At 48.4% G+C, this 17,843-nt stretch overlaps 1 protein-coding gene, 1 long non-coding RNA gene and 1 other non-coding gene across 9 annotated transcripts in view; 2 read left to right on the forward strand and 1 right to left on the reverse strand.

The window, feature by feature from the left end:
• Window positions 1-17,843, reverse strand: part of ACOT7 (acyl-CoA thioesterase 7) — a 108,131-nt gene that overhangs the window by 83,821 nt on the left and 6,467 nt on the right. The window contains exon 1 of one of the 3 annotated variants that reach the window (XM_070385126.1): window positions 6,271-6,451. The exons of 1 other annotated variant lie outside the window; for it this stretch is intronic. In XM_070385126.1, the coding sequence (XP_070241227.1) occupies window positions 6,271-6,443 (173 nt within the window). In that variant the 5' untranslated portion in view covers window positions 6,444-6,451. Of the gene's footprint in view, window positions 1-2,179; window positions 2,314-6,270; window positions 6,452-17,843 lie in introns of those variants that run through there. One more of the 3 variants, XM_070385127.1, reaches the window with a different exon arrangement.
• Window positions 6,622-17,428, forward strand: LOC138991263 (uncharacterized). 5 transcript variants are annotated; one of them, XR_011467263.1, is made up of 3 exons: window positions 6,622-7,188; window positions 7,275-8,176; window positions 11,739-17,428. It is a non-coding gene; the product is annotated as an uncharacterized lncRNA (long non-coding RNA). The 5 variants fall into 5 exon arrangements; XR_011467260.1 differs by having other exon boundaries at window positions 6,623-7,188; window positions 7,275-11,912; window positions 13,740-17,428; XR_011467264.1 differs by having other exon boundaries at window positions 6,626-7,188; window positions 7,275-15,762; window positions 17,076-17,428.
• TRNAE-UUC (transfer RNA glutamic acid (anticodon UUC)) lies at window positions 15,497-15,569 on the forward strand. The gene has a single exon. It is a non-coding gene; the product is annotated as a tRNA-Glu (tRNA).

Genomic DNA, 17,843 nt, shown 5'->3' on the forward strand with positions numbered 1-17,843 from the left:
TGCCCTGAGGGGTCAGATAGGGCACCAAGAGGTCTGGGTTGTGTGGCCTGGCCCTGGGAAGGTCCCCAGCAGAGACCTGCCACTTGGGAGGCCTGGACAGAAAGAGCAGCCCCTGCCACGGGACAGGCTGAAGTCACAGAACAACCCAGAGAAGGGAGAGAGGGGGGCCTGGAGGAAGGGGTAGAAAAGCCAGTGGGGGCAGGGTAGCGCTCAGGGAGGCGAGTGGGAACAGAGGGACACAGACCTCAGAGACCTCATACACAGATCACACACAGACTGTCCTCTTCTCAAGGAACTGATGCACGGTAATGTCTACACCACGTCCCACAGGGCAGGCCCTGTACTGTGGCTCATGGATTTCTGGGTCAGGGATCAACGAACCTGGGAAACAGAGTTCAGAGCAAGCTGGGAGAAGCTGGAAGAAGCCGCAGGCGAAGAGCAGTCAGGAGGTTTGTGGTTTCAGCACACCACTCATCAGCCTGTGACCTTGACCAGTAACCCGGCCACTCGGCACCTATCTCTCAGTCTATGAAAAGGGATTTCCACAGGCAGAAGAATTAAACTGGATCCTTACCTCACACCATCTCTGAGGAAGAAATGGAAAAAGGTCCAAGCCCTAATGTAAGAGCCAAAACCGTAAAACGCTTCAGAGAAAAACACAGGGAAGCTCTGGGACTCGGGTTTGGCAGTGCCCTCCTAGAGAGGACAACAGAAGCACAAGCAGCAACAAGGAGAAACAGCAAAACTGTAAAGCTTCTATGCTTCAAGAGATAATAATCAAAAGTGAAAAGACAACCCACCGAACGGAAGCAAACCTCTGCAACCCATACACTTGAGAAGGGATCTGTATCTGGATACAGAAGGAGGGACTTCCCTGCAGTCCAGTGTTTAGGACTGTGTGCTTTCACGGCCCAGGGCCCAGGTTCAATTCCTGGTCAGGAAAGGAACTAAGATCCTACCAGACAACGCAGCACAGCCAAAAAAAAAAAAATACAGAAGAGACACCTACAACTCAATAATAAAAACACAAGCCAACTGAAAACACAGGCAACAGACCTGAATAGACAATTCTCTAAATGTACAAATGGCTGATAAGTGCATGGAAAAATGTGTGTGCGTGCTCAGTCATGTCCGACTCTTTGCCATTCCATGGACTGTAGCCCGCCAGGCACCTCTGTCCATAGGATCTCCCGGGCAAGAATATTGGAGTGGGTTGCCATTCCCTTCTCCTGGGGATCTTCCAATCCAGGGATCAAACCCCAGTCTCCTGAGTTGGCAGACAGGTTCCTTACCACTGAGCCCAAGGGAGTATCACTAATCATCAGGGAGATCCCCACTGAAACCTCAGTGAACCACCACTGTACAACTGCCAGGGTGGCGACAGGCTGAAACCACAGTGAACCACCACTTACAACTGCCAAGGTGGCTACATATAGCAAGTATTGGCGAGGATGTGGAGCCCATGAGAGTGAGAAGGAGGCAGCTGCTTTGGAAAACACTCTGGTACCACCTCCAAAGATTAAACAGAGTAATCCTTTGACCCAAAAATGGAACTACTGAGCTGTTTTCACTCACACCACTTCTGACATCAATTGGATGGGGTTGTTCCTCACACCAGCCATTTCTCCAACTCTTGGCCATTAGCCAGGCGCACTACAATTGGATTCATTCCTGACCCCTCCTAGGGCTTCCCCAAAGGCTCAGTGGTAAAGAATCTGCCTGCCAATGCAGGAGACACAGGAGACATGAGTTCGATCCCTGGATCAGGAAGATCCCCTGGAGGAGGAAATGGCAACCCACTCTAGTATTCTTGTCTGGAAAATCCCAGGGACAGAGAAGCCTGGTGGGCTACAGTCCATGGAGTCGCAAAGAGTTGGACACTACTGAGCACGTGACCCCTCCTCAGGCTGGATAGTTCGCTGGAGCACCTCACAAGACTCAGGACTCAGGGTTACGTTTGTTGTTGTTCAGTTGCTAAGTCACTTTGCAACCCCATGGACTACAGCACACGAGGCTCTTCTGTCCTCTACTATCTCCTGGAGGTTGCTCAAATTGATGTCCACTGAGTCCATTCATGTCCATTAGATAGTGATGCTATATAACCATCTCATCCTCTGCTGTCCCCTTCTCCTTTTGCCTTCAATCTTTCCCAGCAACAGGAACTTTTCCAATGACTTGCCTCTTCACATCCGGTGGCCAAAGTACTGGAGCTTCAGCATCAGTCCTTCCAATGAATATTCAGGGCTGATTTCCTTTAGGATCAAATCTTCCTGCAACGCCAGAGACCAGGGTTCCATCCCTGGGTCAGGAACATCCCCTGGATAAGAGAAAGGCAACTCACTCCAGTTCTTGCCTGGACAATCCCATGGACAGAGGAGCCTTGCAGGCTACAGTTCATGGGGTCGCAAAGACTAGGATACGGCTCAGCTATTAACACTATACTATGCTCCAGTAAAGGACAGAAATAGTATCAACCTAACAGAAGCAGAAGATATTAAGAAGATGTGGCAAGAATACACAGAACTGCACAAAAAGATCTTAATGACCCAGATAGCCACGATGGTGTGATCACTCACCTAGAGCCAGATATTCTGGAATGCAAAGTCAGGTGGGTCTTCGGAAGCATCACTATGAACAAAGCTAGCGGAAGTGATGGAATTCCAGCTGAGCTACTTCAAATCCTAAAAGATGATGCTGTGATAGTGCTACACTCAATATGCCAGCAAATTTGGAAAACTCAGCAGTGGCCACAGGACTGGAAAAGGTGAGTCTTCATTCCAGTCCCAAAGAAAGGCAATGTCAAAGAATGTTCAAACTCCCCCACAATTGTACTCATCTCACAAGCGAGCAAATTAATGCTCAAAATTCTCCAAGGTAGGCTTCAACAGTATGTGAACCAAGAACTTCCAGATGTTCAAGCAGGACTTAGAAAAGGCAGAGGAACCAGAGATCAAACTGCCAACATCTGCTGGATCATAGAAAAAGCAAGAGAATTTCAGAAAAACATCTACTTCTGCTTCATTGACTATGCTAAAGCCTTTGACTGTGTGGATCACAACAAACTGTGGAAAATTCTTCAAGAGATGGGAATACCAGACCACCTGACCTGCCTCCTGAGAAATCTGTATGCAGGTCAAGAAGCAACAGTTAGAACAGGACACGGAACAATGGACTGGTTCAAAATTGGGAAAGGAATACGTCAAGACTGTATATTGTCACCCTGCTTATTTAACTTATATGCAGAGTAAAGTCACTCAGTCGTGTCCGACTCTTTGTGACCCCATGGACTGTAGCCTACAATGCTCCTCCGTCCATGGGATTTTCCAGGCAAGAGTACAGAAGTGGGTTGCCATTTCCTTCTCCAGAGTATCTTCCCAACCCAGGGATCAAACCTGGGTCTCCCGCATTGTAGGCAGACGCTTTACCATCTGAGCCACCAGGGAAGCATGCAGAGTACATCATGCAAAATGCCATACTGGATGAAGCACAAGCTGGAATCAAGATTGCTGGGAGAAATATCAACTGGTAACCTCAGATATGCAGATGACACCACCTTAATGACAGAAAGCCAAAGAGGATCTAAAGAGCCTCTTGACAAAGGTGAAAAAGGAGAGTGAAAAAGCTGGCTTAACATTCAAAAAATGAAGATCATGGCATCCAGTCCCATCACTTCATGGCAAATAGATGGAAACAATGCAAACAGTGATAGACTTTACTTTCTTTAGCTCCAAAATCACTGCAGATGGCAACTGCAGCCATGAAATTAAAAGATGCCTGCTCCTTGGAAAAAGAGCTATGACAAACTTAGAGAGCATATTAAAAAGCAGAGACATTACTTTGCCAACAAAAGTCCATCTAGTCAAAGCTATGGTTTTTCCAGTAGTCATGTATGGGTGTGAGAGGTGGACCATAAAGAAAGCTGAGTGCCAAAGAATTGATGCTTTTGAACTGTGGTGTTGGAGAAGATTCTTGAGAGTCCTTTGGACTGCAAGGAGAGCCAACCAGTCAATCCTAAAGGAAATCAGTCCTGAATATGCATTGGAAGGACTGATGGCCAATACTTGGCCACCTGATGAAAAGAACTGACTCACTGGAAAATACCCTGATGCTGGCAGGAGGAGAAGGGGACAACAGAGGATGAGATGGCTGAATGGCATCACCAACTCAATGGACACGAGTTTGAGTAAGCTCTGGAAGTTGGTGAAGGACAGGGAAGCCTGGCATTCTGCAGTCCATGGGGTTATAGTCTGACATAACTACATACTGAGTTGAACTGATTACTCTCTAGTGACTAACTTAACCCAAAGCCCTCTCCTCCAACCCCCAGGTCTTGGGTGGGGCTAAAAGTCCCACCCCTCCAATGCTGCCAAAGTCATTCCAAAGATCAGCCCCTTCCTAAAACTACTATCTCTGGGCCACCAAGCACTAGTCATCTCCTTAGCATACAAAAGATGCTCTATCCAAGGTTTTCCAACATTTTCCCAAGGGTTTTAGGAACTTGCCAGGAGGATAAAAAACATTCCCATCCACCCTACAGAGAGAGTCAATTCCTAGGCAGGTTGATAAGAAGTCTAGGGGTCCCCAAGGAGAGAGGGGTCTGGAATTCTCAAGGAGAAAGAAAGGACAAACTTTTTCCCCTCTACATTCCTTAGGATTATATAACAATAATGTATCCTGCTTGAGGACAGTCTCTGGAAAAAACCTTCTAGCTAATCCTGTTATCTTAAAATGTAAATTATGGGAGTAGGTCTGCAAAGGTCTTTACAACCTCCAGATATTCTTCTGATTCATTGTAATGACTAATTGTAGAGTATATAACTCCATTGCTAACACTAGCAAGGGGGTACTCTTTCTGCCCCCTTCTGATGCCTATGTCAGAAGCTTTCTCTATCTCCTTTATACTTTAATAAAACTTTATTATACAAAAGCTCTGAGCGATCAAGCCTCTGGCCCTGGACTGAATTCTTCTCCTCCAGAGGCCAAGAATCCCGGCATCTTTTAGTGGTTCAGCAACAACCTTTCACTACCACACAGGGAATGTTAAGGGTTTTAGGAGCTCTGTGCCAAGACCTAGGAACAAAAACCAAATACACATTTCTTATGATGCCACCCAAGAGAAATAAAAACATATGTCCACATAAAGGCCAAAAAGCTGGAGACACTGATATGCATCAGCTGATGAACGGATAAACAAGGTGGTAAGGTAAGGTAAGGTAAAGTCTCTTAGTTGTGTCCAACTCTTTGTGACTCCACAGACTGTAGCCTACCAGGCTTTTCCATCCATGGGATTTTCCGGGCAAGAGTACGGGAGTGGGTTGCCATTTTCTTCTCCAGAGGATCTTCCCAACCCAGGAATCGAACCCAGGTCTCCCGCATTGTAGGCAGATGCTTTACCGTCTGAGCCACAAGGGAAGTCTTAAACAAGGTGGTACGTATGCATAAGTGGAGTATTATGAAGGAAGCACTGACATGTGTGACAACACAGATGAACATTGAAAACATGGTGCTGAGTGAAAGAAACCAGACACAAAGACCACATCACTTGGCTTCAGTGACATGAAATGTTGAGAACAAGGAGATCTATAGAGAAGGAAAATGGATTAGGGGGAATGGAGAGAAATGGCTTTTCTCAAAGAGGTCACAAAAATGTTCTAAATTGGTGGCAGTGATGACTGCCCAACTCTGGATGTTCAAAAAGCCACTGAACTGCATACTTCAATGGATGACGCATCAATGGGATGCAAATTACAACTCAATAAAGCTGGTACAAAGGACCAGAATCCGCCCACTGGAGGAGGTTTCTCCCAAGTTCACTACATTGCCAGAGGATTAGCCAGTCACATGAGGACAGCTACCCCAGCCTCCCTCAACAAGTCCAAAAAAAAAAAAATCCCAGCTCAATGAGGGGAGAGTAGGGGAGAAGAGCAGACACCGGCAGCCCCCTTTGGCAGCCTGAGCACAGGCAGAGACCTGTCAGTACAGCAGCCTGCTCCGATCTCAGGGTGCTCTGAGCTCCATGCTCATCCCAAGCTCTCAAAGCCCACCTCCTCCAACAAAGCTGAGTGGGGTCCCTGAGGAAAAAGATGCCAGGTCTCCACTGAGGATGCATACACAGAGGGGCATGCTCAATCCCACAAAACACGCAGTTCACAACACCCAGCACCCACTGTCCACTCCAAACACTTACCAAGAAATCCTGAGTCACATGGCCTGGGCTGGACACCAAAGGCCTAGCATGGGTCAGGGCACACAATGTCCCTGTCATCCTACCTTGTAATGACACCAAATTTAGACGACAGAGCAGATCTGGTTCCAACAGCCTGGATGGAAGCCCAGCACCTCTGCCCGGGCCTCAGGCACCACTCCTGGGCAGTGACTGGCCTCCTGAAGGAAGCCTGCCTGCCCAGCGCACAGAGGCAGAGAGCCCGGGTGAGCAGCCTCATCCTGCAGAAAGCGGCCCAGACTGTTTACCCTGAGCCGGCACCGGGTTTAGCCCCCGCCTCTCTACCTTCAGGGTACCTCCCCAATGCTCAGAAATGCTGCAACTTTCGCACTCCCAGAGCGCCTACTCCCGGGATGGCCCCTCCTCCACGCAGCTGGCAGCTGCCGTGGCTCTCACAGGCTGCAGGGCCCAAGATACATCTGTGACCCAGCATGAAGTCACTGAGCTGGGCTCTCTGATAAGCAAACGAAGAATAAAGGTATCCACAGGATCACAGCGTGGTGGGACTGGAGGAAATGGGTGGGGCTGTAAACCACGCCCACGAAGGTTCAGCCTCCAGGACCATCAGTCAGGCAGGCAGGCAGACAAGCAGGAGCAGCCCCAGCCCCCTCCCGCGCCCCCGCCCGCTGGAAGGGCCTCCGCACAGCAGGTGGACACGAAGGCTGGGTCCAGAGAAGGCTGGGTCCAGAGACCGCTCAGGTGAGCAAGACGCCACCACCGCAGGGCGGAAGTTCATGGTCGCCATGTGAGGCTCTAGAGCCAAGGAAGACACACGTTCCCTGCCCCGGACTCCCAAGAAACAGAGGGTGGAGCTGTGACTCCTTTTTACTACTTTTTCTTTGGCTATGCTGGGTCTTAGTTGTGGTATGTGGGATCTTCCTGGACCAGGGATGGAACCCGTGTACCCTGCATTGGCAGACGAATTCTTAACCACTGGACCACCAGGAAAAGTCCCTCCTTGACCAGTAAGGAACAAGAGACTTTATTGACCTCTCTCCCCTTCCCTCTCTCTTTCCTCTCCTTAACCCTTCCTATCCTTCTGTTTTTCTAGTCCCCCGGTCCTGGATGCAGGAATCTGGTTGAAGGGCCCTCAGCCTGAGCTGAGGATTGGAGACTGATCACCTCCTCTTGGCAGAGCACTCGAATTCTGGTTCTGGTCTGGTCTGGTCTGATTTCTGGTAGGGTGGAGTTCCAGTCCTCCCTTCTCTGGGGGCCCAGGGAAAAGTCCCATAACACCTGGGTATCTGTAGGTGGCAGGAGACGTCTGTAAGGGCACCCCTTTCGCCCCCCCTCTCCCGCCTCCTCCCCCTTCTTCTTTCAACCTGGCTTCCTTCCCTCCTTTTGAAATCTTTGATGTTAGTACTTGGATCTGAAGTTCTGTGTCTCTATAGGAGGTTTTCTGAGAAACTGTATTCTTATATTTAAGGGCTTCCCTGGTGGCGCAGAGGTTAAAGCGTCTGCCTGCAACGTGAGAGACCTGGGTTCGATCTGTTAGGTAGGTATGTTAGGTAGGTAGAATAGGGAAAAGGAGTCCAAAATGGCGGTGGCTAAAAGACAAGGAAGGTCCGAGGACCGAGTGAAGACTTCAGGCAGAACAAACAGCACTCCTGGCTAAGCCCAATTTACATAGGGCAGGCCCAGGTGGAGGGAAAAAACATATAAAAGGAGGAGCCAAAGCGCTTTCTCACGGACTCTCTTTCCCGCGTGCCTGCGCTCCTTGTGTGACATCTATGCTGCCGTGACTCGGATATAAGCTGGCTGAAACAACCTCTGCGTGGAAGAGGCCAAGCACAACAGGAGCCCAACTCAGCGAAGCTCCCACGCTAGAAGCGGAAGGTGAAGAAACCCAGTGCTGGGGAAAGCCCATCGTGCTGGAAACCAGGACAGCGAAAAATGAACTCAGCAGAAAGCTCACGCGGCCCAGTCTCAGATTCCAGGAGACCTCCGGTTAAGGTAAGAGGTCCTCGCTCCTATGGCTGGAGGGACCTGTACAATCTCTCGTTTCTTGTTTCCTCGAACCTCCCGCAAACAGGCGGGTGGCAGGGGCACAACTGAGGGACTCTGGAGAGGCTATTCCTCAGCATGTCCCAAAGGCGCTATCTGCTGAGCCCCAGTAGCTGTTACCCAAGCCGGTGGGGGTTCTTCTGTCCTTTCTCTTCTCTGTGCCAAGGATCAGACCAATGAAACTGCGAGCACTGGTCAGATATTTAGCAAATCTTCCAGTGGGCTATGTAGGGGATTCCTTGGCACATTTTTCCCACTGCTTTTTCCTCCTGTCCTTCAGCTCTCTCCCGGGACTCAAGCCCGGCCAAAACTAAAGAAACTCAGGCTCTGATGTCTCACTGTAAAAATTCATTGAGATACAAAGCGATAAGAAGTGGATTTGTTAGGACCCAGAGAGAAGCCACCCTTCACGGTGTGAACCGAGGGCAAGGCCATGGTATTAGGCCTGGCTAGGTTTTGTGAGGGGATCATCCCAGCCATAGGGGAACCACCCACTCCTCCCTCTTCTGACCTTGTGCCTTGGAGCTGTCCTGCCACCTCTGGGTGTGTCTGTTGCCTTATAGATTGGGGATTAAGGTTTACTTGAATTTGACTTGTCATCTTGGACCCAACTGATTCTAATTGGTTTACATTATACCCTTGTGCTATGTCATTCTTTCAAAGGTTGTGCTTTGCCCCGTTCCGTCCTGTTTCATGCTCTTTTCCTAAGCCCCATCCAGACCCACAAGGTTGCCTCTACAATCTTCTGAAGAGACAACCAGAAAATAGGTGGCCTTGGGAAGGAAATACTCTATAATATCCAACCCCCTAATCCTACCCAATACTGGTCACACTGGAGATCTTGGGGACACCCAAACTCCAGTCTGGGGGGTCCCAGGAGGTCGTCACGCCTCGACCTGCCCAGGGACCCAATCCTCGGGAGGCCATCACGCCTCGACCTGCCGGGGGATTCGATCTCTAGGAGGCTGTCACGCCTCAGCCTGCCTCGGGATCTGCACCCTGACCTGGGGACGCCTGGCTCTCAGGTTGTAACAGTTCTGGGTAGGATAAGCTTTAGAAAGACTTACCCCTAAGGAAGTCCACCCATGGAAACATAAAGAAGCCTATTACTTGTGGGACTGTGCCCAGTCTTAGCAATAACTCAGGAGCCCAATGAGAACCCCATTGCCTTTCTGGAGAGGCTAAAAGAGGCACTCCAAAAGTTTACCAACCTGGACTTAGACTCTTACGAGGGACGGGTGATTTTAAAGGACAAATTCCTGTCCCAGTGTGCATCAGATATCAGAAATAAGTTACAGCAGCTACAGTAGCAGGACCCTGCTGCCTCTTTAGATGAGATGGTCCAGACAGCTACCAATACCTTTTATAACAGGGAACAGGAGGAGGCCAAGGCCCAGGAGAAGGAGAGAAAGAAAGAGACAAGGCATGCCCAGATCCTGGCCGCCCTCCAGAGAAGCCCTATGGCAAACCCCAAGTCCTTGAGGGACAAGGCAGATGCCTAATCTGTAGACAGGCGGGGCATTGGGTCAAAGAATGGCTTTGGACAAGTCTCCTAGAATGGCTTGCCACAAATGCCATCAACTGGGACATTGGGCAGCACTCTGCCCTCAGGACCCAAGAGCCTCAAGGTCAAGCGCCAAGCCTACCCTCATGATGGTTCAAGAGCACTGAAGCGGGCCGCTCCAGCCAGCCCGCCTGTCACAGATAACCATCATGGGGCTGGAGCCAAGGGTGCAACTGGATGTGGCAGGTAGGTCCGAGAATTTCTTGGTTGACACAGGAGCTACCTACTCTGTCTTGATCTCCTACTCCAGAGCCTTCTCCTCCAAAACCTGTACCATTTTGGGTGCTACAGGAAAAGCAACTACTAAAAGATTCACCCGAGCACTTCTTTGTTGCTGGGATGGACAAATATTTTCTCACCAGTTTCTGGTGGTCCCTGAGTGTCCTACCCCCTTATTGGGAAGAGATATACTCACTAAACTGGGGACCACCCTTGTGATGGGAAGTTCTTCAGCCCCTAGAGCTCTACAGCTCCTGGTTACTACTGAAGAACCCATTACACCTCCAATAGAGAGGGACCAAAAACTATGGGAAGACAAAATTAACCCCCAGGTGTGGGATCAGGGGATTCCTGGACAAGCCTACCAAGCTGAACCGGTCATCATTGTCCTCTGAGATCCCACTCGGTTTCCTAACCAGAAACAATATCCTCTCAAAAGAGAGGCTCGGGAGGGACTACAGCCTTTAATAAATAAATTCCTTGCTTGTGGGCTATTGGTCCCTACCAGTTCGCCATGTAACACCCCAATCCTCTCAGTAAAGAAAAAAGATGGAACCTGGCGAATGGTTCAAGATCTCCGGATCATAAATGAAGCTGTAGTCCCCCTCCATCCCACAGTACCCAATCCCTATGTAATCTTGGGAGAAATCCCACCCAGTGCCAAATGGTTTACAGTCTTGGATCTCAAAGATGCATTTTTTTGCATATCACTGGCTAAAGAATCCCAATACCTTTTTGCCTTTGAGTGGGAGGCCCCAGGAGAAAAACACCAACAGATGACTTGGACAGTATTACCTCAGGGCTTCAGAGATAGCCCCCACCTGTTTGGACAGGCCCTTAGCTGGGATCTCCTAGATCTGGACCTAGGACCTAATGGGAAAATATTACAATACGTAGATGACCTACTAATCTGCTCTCCAGATAAGAAAAGTGCCCAACAACATGCAGTTCAGGTTCTAAACTTCTTGGCAGAAAGGGGATATAAAGTCTCCGGTGCTAAGGCACAGATGGTCGAGACAAAGGTCACTTACCTGGGAGTTCAGATTACACACGGGTCCAGGAGGCTGTCCTCTGATTGGGTACAAGGAATCCTCCAGTTGCCCTCCCCCACGACTCGAAAACAATTGCGAGCTTTCCTGGGGCTAACTGGTTATTGTAGAATCTGGATACCCAACTATGGTCTAATTGCCCAGCCCTTATATGAAAGCTTAAAGGGACGAGATGATTCAATCCCACTGATGTGGGGAACTCCTCAAAAGGAGGCAGAGGCTACACTAAAACAGGCCTTAACTCAGGCACCTGCCTTGAGGTTGCCAGACCCAGAAAAAGCATTCCAACTTTATGTCCATGAAAGGGAGGGAATAGCCTTGGGAGTGTTAACTCAAAGGCTGGGATCTGAGCCCCAGCCTGTAGCTTACTTATCCAAGAGGCTCAATCCAACTTCCCGAGGTTGGCCCCCCTGCCTTCGAAATCTTGCAGCTATTGCGATCATGATAGAAGATGCTTTAAAACTCTCCTTTGGGGACAAACTAACTATTTTTACCAGCCACCAAGTAAAACAACTCCTAAATGGGAGAGACCATTTATGGATGTCTGATCAAAGAATCCTCAGATATCAAGTAATGCTGATGGAAAATCCAGGCCTCACTATATCCCCTTGTGAGGTTCTTAACCCAGCCACCCTCCTACCTACCCCCGAGGGCTGTCTCCCATTTCACTCTTGTCTAGAAACCTTGGACCACTGGACAAAACCCCGAGAGGGATTGTCAGAAGATCCTCTGACCAATCCTGAGGAAATCTGGTACACTGATGGGAGCAGCTTTGTCGTGGATGGAAAAAGAAGAGCCGGGTATGCAGTAGTCTCCAATTTTGAGACCATAGAGGCTAAGCCTCTGCCACCAGGTACTTCAGCCCAATTAGCTGAGCTCATAGCCCTGACTCGAGCTTTAGAGCTGGGAAAAGGAAAAAGAATAGCCATTTACACTGACTTCAAGTATGCCTTTCTGGTGCTACATGCACATGCGGCTGTTTGGAAAGAAAGGGGCCCCTTGACCACCCGAGGGTCCCCAATCAAATATGGTGATCAGATTCTTCGACTCTTGGAGGAAGTCCATCTGCCCAGAGGTTTCAGTCTCCCACTGTAAAGGACACCAAAAAGGGAACACGGAAGTGGCACGAGGGAACCAAGCAGCTGATCAGGCAGCTAGGAGAGCAGCATTACAGAACCATGACCTAATAGGGATTGCCACCTTAGTTCCACAGACTAATTTGCCAGAAACTCCTTCATATACTGAAGGTGAGACTCTTAAAGCTAAGAGCGAGGGCTTTCAAGAAGATCATATGGGGTGGTTCCAAAAGGAGGGACTCCTTTTTCTGCCTGGAAACCTCCAATGGAAGTTGGTTAACTCCTTACATGCCACTACTCATTTAGGAGAAAAGGCCCTCCAAAGATTACTAGAAAAGTCCTTCAGAGGAACAGGCTTCCAAACAACTATAATACAGGTGGTCTCCTCTTGTCCCACTTGCCAATTAAACAACCCCCAAGGAGCTCAAAGACCCGAGCTGGGCCAGCCCATCCAACGATGTGGGGCCTACCCAGGAGAGGACTGGCAGATGGACTTCACCCAGATGCCAGTTTCTCAAGGGTATAAGTACCTATTAGTTATGATAGATACATTCACAGGATGGATTGAAGGCTTTCCCACCCGGACTGAGAAGGCTGAGGAGGTGGTAAAAAAAAACCTGCTCCATGAAATCATTCCAAGATATGGTCTGCCCAGGTCATTACAAAGTGACAATGGGACATCATTTACTTCTAAGGTCACCCAAGGAGTCTCGAAAGCATTGGGCATTACTTATTATCTCCATTGTGCCTGGAGGCCTCAATCTTCAGGAAAAGTAGAAAGAGCCAATCAATTCTTAAAATCAGCGATAAAAAAGATAACCCAGGAGACCTCCCTGGGATGGAAGGAGGCTTTACCAATAGCTCTCCTCCGCACCCGCATTGCCCCTAAGGAACAGGTTGGTCTTAGTCCTTATGAGATGCTATATGGGAGACCTTTTGTTTATGTCAATGATCCAGAGATCCTAGATCCAGAGGTTCAGACCCTCCAGTCTTATACCATAGCCATTGGGCAATTCCAACAGGATATACGCTTGTGGGGTATGAACCAGGACCCAAAAGATTCTAAAGAGTCACCACTATATGCTCCAGGAACTCAAGTCCTAATTAAAATCTGGAAAGATGGGTCCCCAAAGGCTCAACTCCAGCCCACGTGGAAGGGCCCCTACCCTGTAATACTTTCTACCCCCATAGTCAAGGTACCAGGACATGACTCCTGGATTCACTACTCACGAGTCAAACCATGGAAAAAAACAGAAGAGGACACTCAATACACCTGTGAGCCCCTGGGAGATTTCAGATACCTATTCAGAACTACCAGTGAGTGCCATTCTAATGAACACCCCTAAAATCTGGTTTCTGGGGATAAGATTTCTCAGGATAACTCTAAGGAGCCAACACAGCTAGACAGAGACTGTACTCCAAGACAGACAGGAGATATATCTTCTGATCCCTGAACAAGGAGGGACTTGAGCTATCGTGGCGATGTGAATTTAAAATTGACCAATGTCCCTACTAGTCCTTGTTATGCTATATTGATGATGCTTATGATTATTCCATGTACTGTCAGTTGTCTAACCTGTTTTGTCTCTGCCCGGGTCAACCAGCTACAACATTCAGTGCCAGTTCAACAAAGGTACAAAACTACAGCCGACCACGGAAAACATCACACGCCCTTGGACACCGCTATAAGGACTACCTCAACGCCCCTATTCCCAAAGAATTGGGCCTCCCATCTCTTGAGGGGGGAATGTTAGGTAAGTAGAATAGGGAAAAGGAGTCCAAAATGGTGGTGGCTAAAAGACAAGGAAGGTCCGAGGACCAGAGTGAAGACTTCAGGCAGAACAAACAGCACTCCTGGCTAAGCCCAATTTACATAGGGCAGGCCCAGGTGGAGGAAAAAAACATATAAAAGGAGGAGCCAAATCGCTTTCTCATGGACTCTCTCTCCCGGGTGCCTGCGCTCTTTTCTTTCTCTCTCTCTCTCTCTCTCTCTCCTGCTATCTTCTACATAAAATAGAGCTGTAACACTGATTTGCCTAAGAGCTGTAGCACGGTTTCTCCAAGACCCGAGAGCTGTGCGCGCCGAGCGCTTCAATGTCCGTTGCTCCAAATCTTTGTTGTGACGAGACAAAGAACCAAGGAACATACACTCGCGTGACAGATCCCTGGGTCGGGAAGATCTCCTGGAGAAGGAAATGGCAACCCACTCCAGTATTCTTGCCTGGAGAATCCCATGGACGGAGGAGTTTGGTGGGCTACAGTACAGTCCACGGGTCGCAAAGAGTCGGACACGACTGAGTGACTTCACTTTCACTTTCTTATTCTTTAATGTGGACAACATTAAGAGGCTTTCCCCAGTAGAGAGAAGGCAGTAGGTTCCAAAGTCCCCAGCAAACAGCTTCAAAAGGTGGGCTCTGGCTCCCCTCTGGCTTCCAGGTGTGACTGATGCAGGGAAGAAGCCTATTTTGACTCCACAGTGCAACTGTTTTTTTGACTTGCTTTCCATTGCTTTTGTTATTATAATCATACTTAATGGCGGGCCTGGAAGACCCTGCCCCTCTGCTTGACTGTAAACTAAGGAGCCTTTGTTCAGCTTCTGGAGAGACAGTTTGTCCCAGACCAAACCAGTCGATCCTAAAGGAAATCAATCCTGAATATTCATTAGAAGGACTGATGCTGCAGCTGAAACTCCAATACTTTGGCCACCTGATGTGAAGAGCCAATGCTTTATAAAAGACCCTGATGCTGGGAAAGATTGAAGGCAGGAGAAGGGGACGACAGAGGATGAGACGGTTGAATGGCATCATCAACTCAATGGACATGAGTTTGAGCAAGCTTTGGGAGTTGGTGATGGACAGGGAGGCCTGGTGTACTACAGTCCATGGGGTCACAAAGAGTCCACACAACTGAAAGACTGAACAGTAACAAGCTGTGAATAGAAGAGATTAACACACCCCTTCTAAGGCTGGCCATTCCCTTGGAGATGTTTTATAAGACTGAAGACCCTTTCACTTTACTTCCCCACTGCACCTCCGTCTCCATTCTGCCTTTTGACTTTAGTCCTCCTTGTTTCTTTCTCTCTGATGTATAAAAGAACCTGCATCCAGACCCCAAGAAGATGGTTATTTTGAGGCGCTAGCCTGCCATCTTCTCGGTCAGCTGGCTTTCCGAATACAGTCATTTTCCTTGCCTCAACACCTCATCTCTCGAATTCACTGGCCTGTTGTGTGATGAGCAGAGCGAGCTTGGACTTGGTAACAAGACTGAAAGAAATCTCAGAGGGCACAGGTTGGCATTTGTAAATATCTCAGCATTTCCTCCAAGAGATGAAGACTCTGTTTTAAAACCAGACTACAGGAATTCTCTGGCAGTTCAGTGGTTAGGATTTGGCACTTTCACTGCCAAGGCCCCAGGTTCAATCCCTGGTCAGGGAACTAAGATCCCACAAGCCATGCCGCAGGGCCAAAGAATAAAAATAAAAACAACCACAAAACAATTACCCACCTAAAACAATACAATTTCATTAATATAACTTTTTCTAATTGGCTTTACTCAACAGCTTGTGAATTTGGCAGCATCCCATTTAACAAGCAGAAAGGAGATCCTCTCAATAGCACTAAATATCAAGTAAGTGCTCAAGTTTCCTCAGCTACGTTCAAAACGTTTTGAAATCTGCAGTTGTGAACACTTTTCTTTTTGACTGCACTTCATAGCATGCGGAACCTCACCAATGGACTGCCAGAGAATTCCCCTTTTTTTTTCTTAAGGTGAGGTAATTGCATTGTAGTTATGGCTTTTTAAAAAATAGTAATAACCTTTACTGAGGTACAATGTGTGTACCATAAAATCACCTACAGTTCACTTTTGAAAAGTGTATACACCTGTGAGGGGAAGCACACTCTGAAACCGCCCACCCTGGCCAGGCAACCCTAGTCGTCATTTGTGTGAGTTATTTTACAACAGGAGAACCTCGTAAGGAACACGGAACTAGTAAGTCACCACCAACCAGAAGAGCTCAGCAAAGGTCAAAAGGAGACACCATATGTCTGACCAACTCCCAGAATCCTTTCTCTGGCATCCATCTTGCCTGAGCTACCTGTGTGCCACCACGAGGGTATGATTGACCAAGGACATCCCAGAAACTAACCCCATCACCATAAAACCCAAGACTGCGAGCCACCAGGCAGAGCAGTCCTCCTGGGCTCCCTTACCCTACTTCTCTCCGCCCAGGCGCCCCTCGCCAATAACATCTCTTGCTTTGTGTCAGCTCATGTGTCTCCTCAGACAGTTCATTTCTGTGTGTTAGACAAGAGTCCTGTTCTCTGGCCCTGGCCTTAAGGGGTCCCCCTTCCCACCACACACCTGTGTAAGGGACCACAGCTGTGACGGAACATTTCCAGCACAGCACAAAGTGCCCTCCTGCCCCTCTGCACTTGGTTTCCCCCCAGCTCTGGCCCCTGGCACACAGGCCTGCTTTCTATCACTACAGTTCTGCCTTTTCTAGAATTTCTCATTAATGGAGTCAGATACTCAGTGTAGCTCTTTGAGTTTTGTGTGTGTGTGTATCAGTGATTCTTGCTGCTGTTGCCGAGTACTTTTCATTATCTCTTTATCAGACAATGAAGATGTGAGTTCTTTCCAGCTTTGGGTAATTATGGAAAAAGTTCACAGGGACTTCCCTGGTAGTCCAGGGGTTAAGACTCCGTATTTCCACTGCAGGGCCTGTGGGTTCAATCCCTGGTCTGGGACCTAGGGTCCCACAGGCCTCATGGCGTGGACAATGAAAAACCCAGAAATTCCTTAGCATCTTTATCGAGGGACTAGTCAAGTTTCCCCCAAGTATCTCATAAACACTCTAAAATCAGATTTTGTTGATTTTCTACTGAAATCATTTGTATACAGGAAATCAGGATTTATAACAAGGTTCCTCTGTTGGTCAGATATAGGTAGCCTGTGAGTACGTGACCAGAGAGTTTACCCTCCTCCTCAGGATACCTCTGAGAGTAAAAGGAAGTGGACCAGGAGGTTCATACACACAGTCACCACCCCAGGTTGGGACCCCCTCCCCAGAGAAAGCCCACCCACGGGGGAACGCAACTCCTGGGCTGCCTGGCCAGGTTACAGGCGGAGGTGGGATGGTGGGTGAGCACAGCCTCACCCACCACAGGCTCCCTGGGCTGCAAGGACTGCATCTTCAGCCACAAGCGCCCACATCTCCACAGGAAGGAAGCCAGCACTGGGCATCGTTTTATGGAATGTTCCAGAACACTACCTTCAAGTGTGGTTTCTCTAACTCAGATTCTGTGTTTTTATTAACTCTGCTGTGAGCCCAAAGACAAAGCCCCGAAGAGAAAAAAATTCCAAACAGGCCTACTTCGAAAATATTGTGAGTTCAGTTCTAGTAAAACGCATATCGCAATAAAGCAAATCACAGGACTGTTTTGGTTTCCAGTGCATACAAAAGTTACACTATTAAATGTGCAATAGGATTATGCCTAAAAAAATAGGGTACACCCCTTAACTTAAAAAACATTTTATTTTATACCTACGGCATGGGGAATATAGCCAATATTTATAACTATAAATGGAGTATGGATTTCCCAGCTGGTGTTAGTGGTAAAGAATCCACCTGCCAATGCAGGAGACGCAGGTTCCATCCCTGGGTCAGGAAGACCTCCTGGAGGAAGACATGGCAACACATTCAAGTA

This window comes from Bos mutus, chromosome 16, assembly GCF_027580195.1.
Source record: "Bos mutus isolate GX-2022 chromosome 16, NWIPB_WYAK_1.1, whole genome shotgun sequence".
Lineage (NCBI taxonomy): Eukaryota > Metazoa > Chordata > Mammalia > Artiodactyla > Bovidae > Bos > Bos mutus.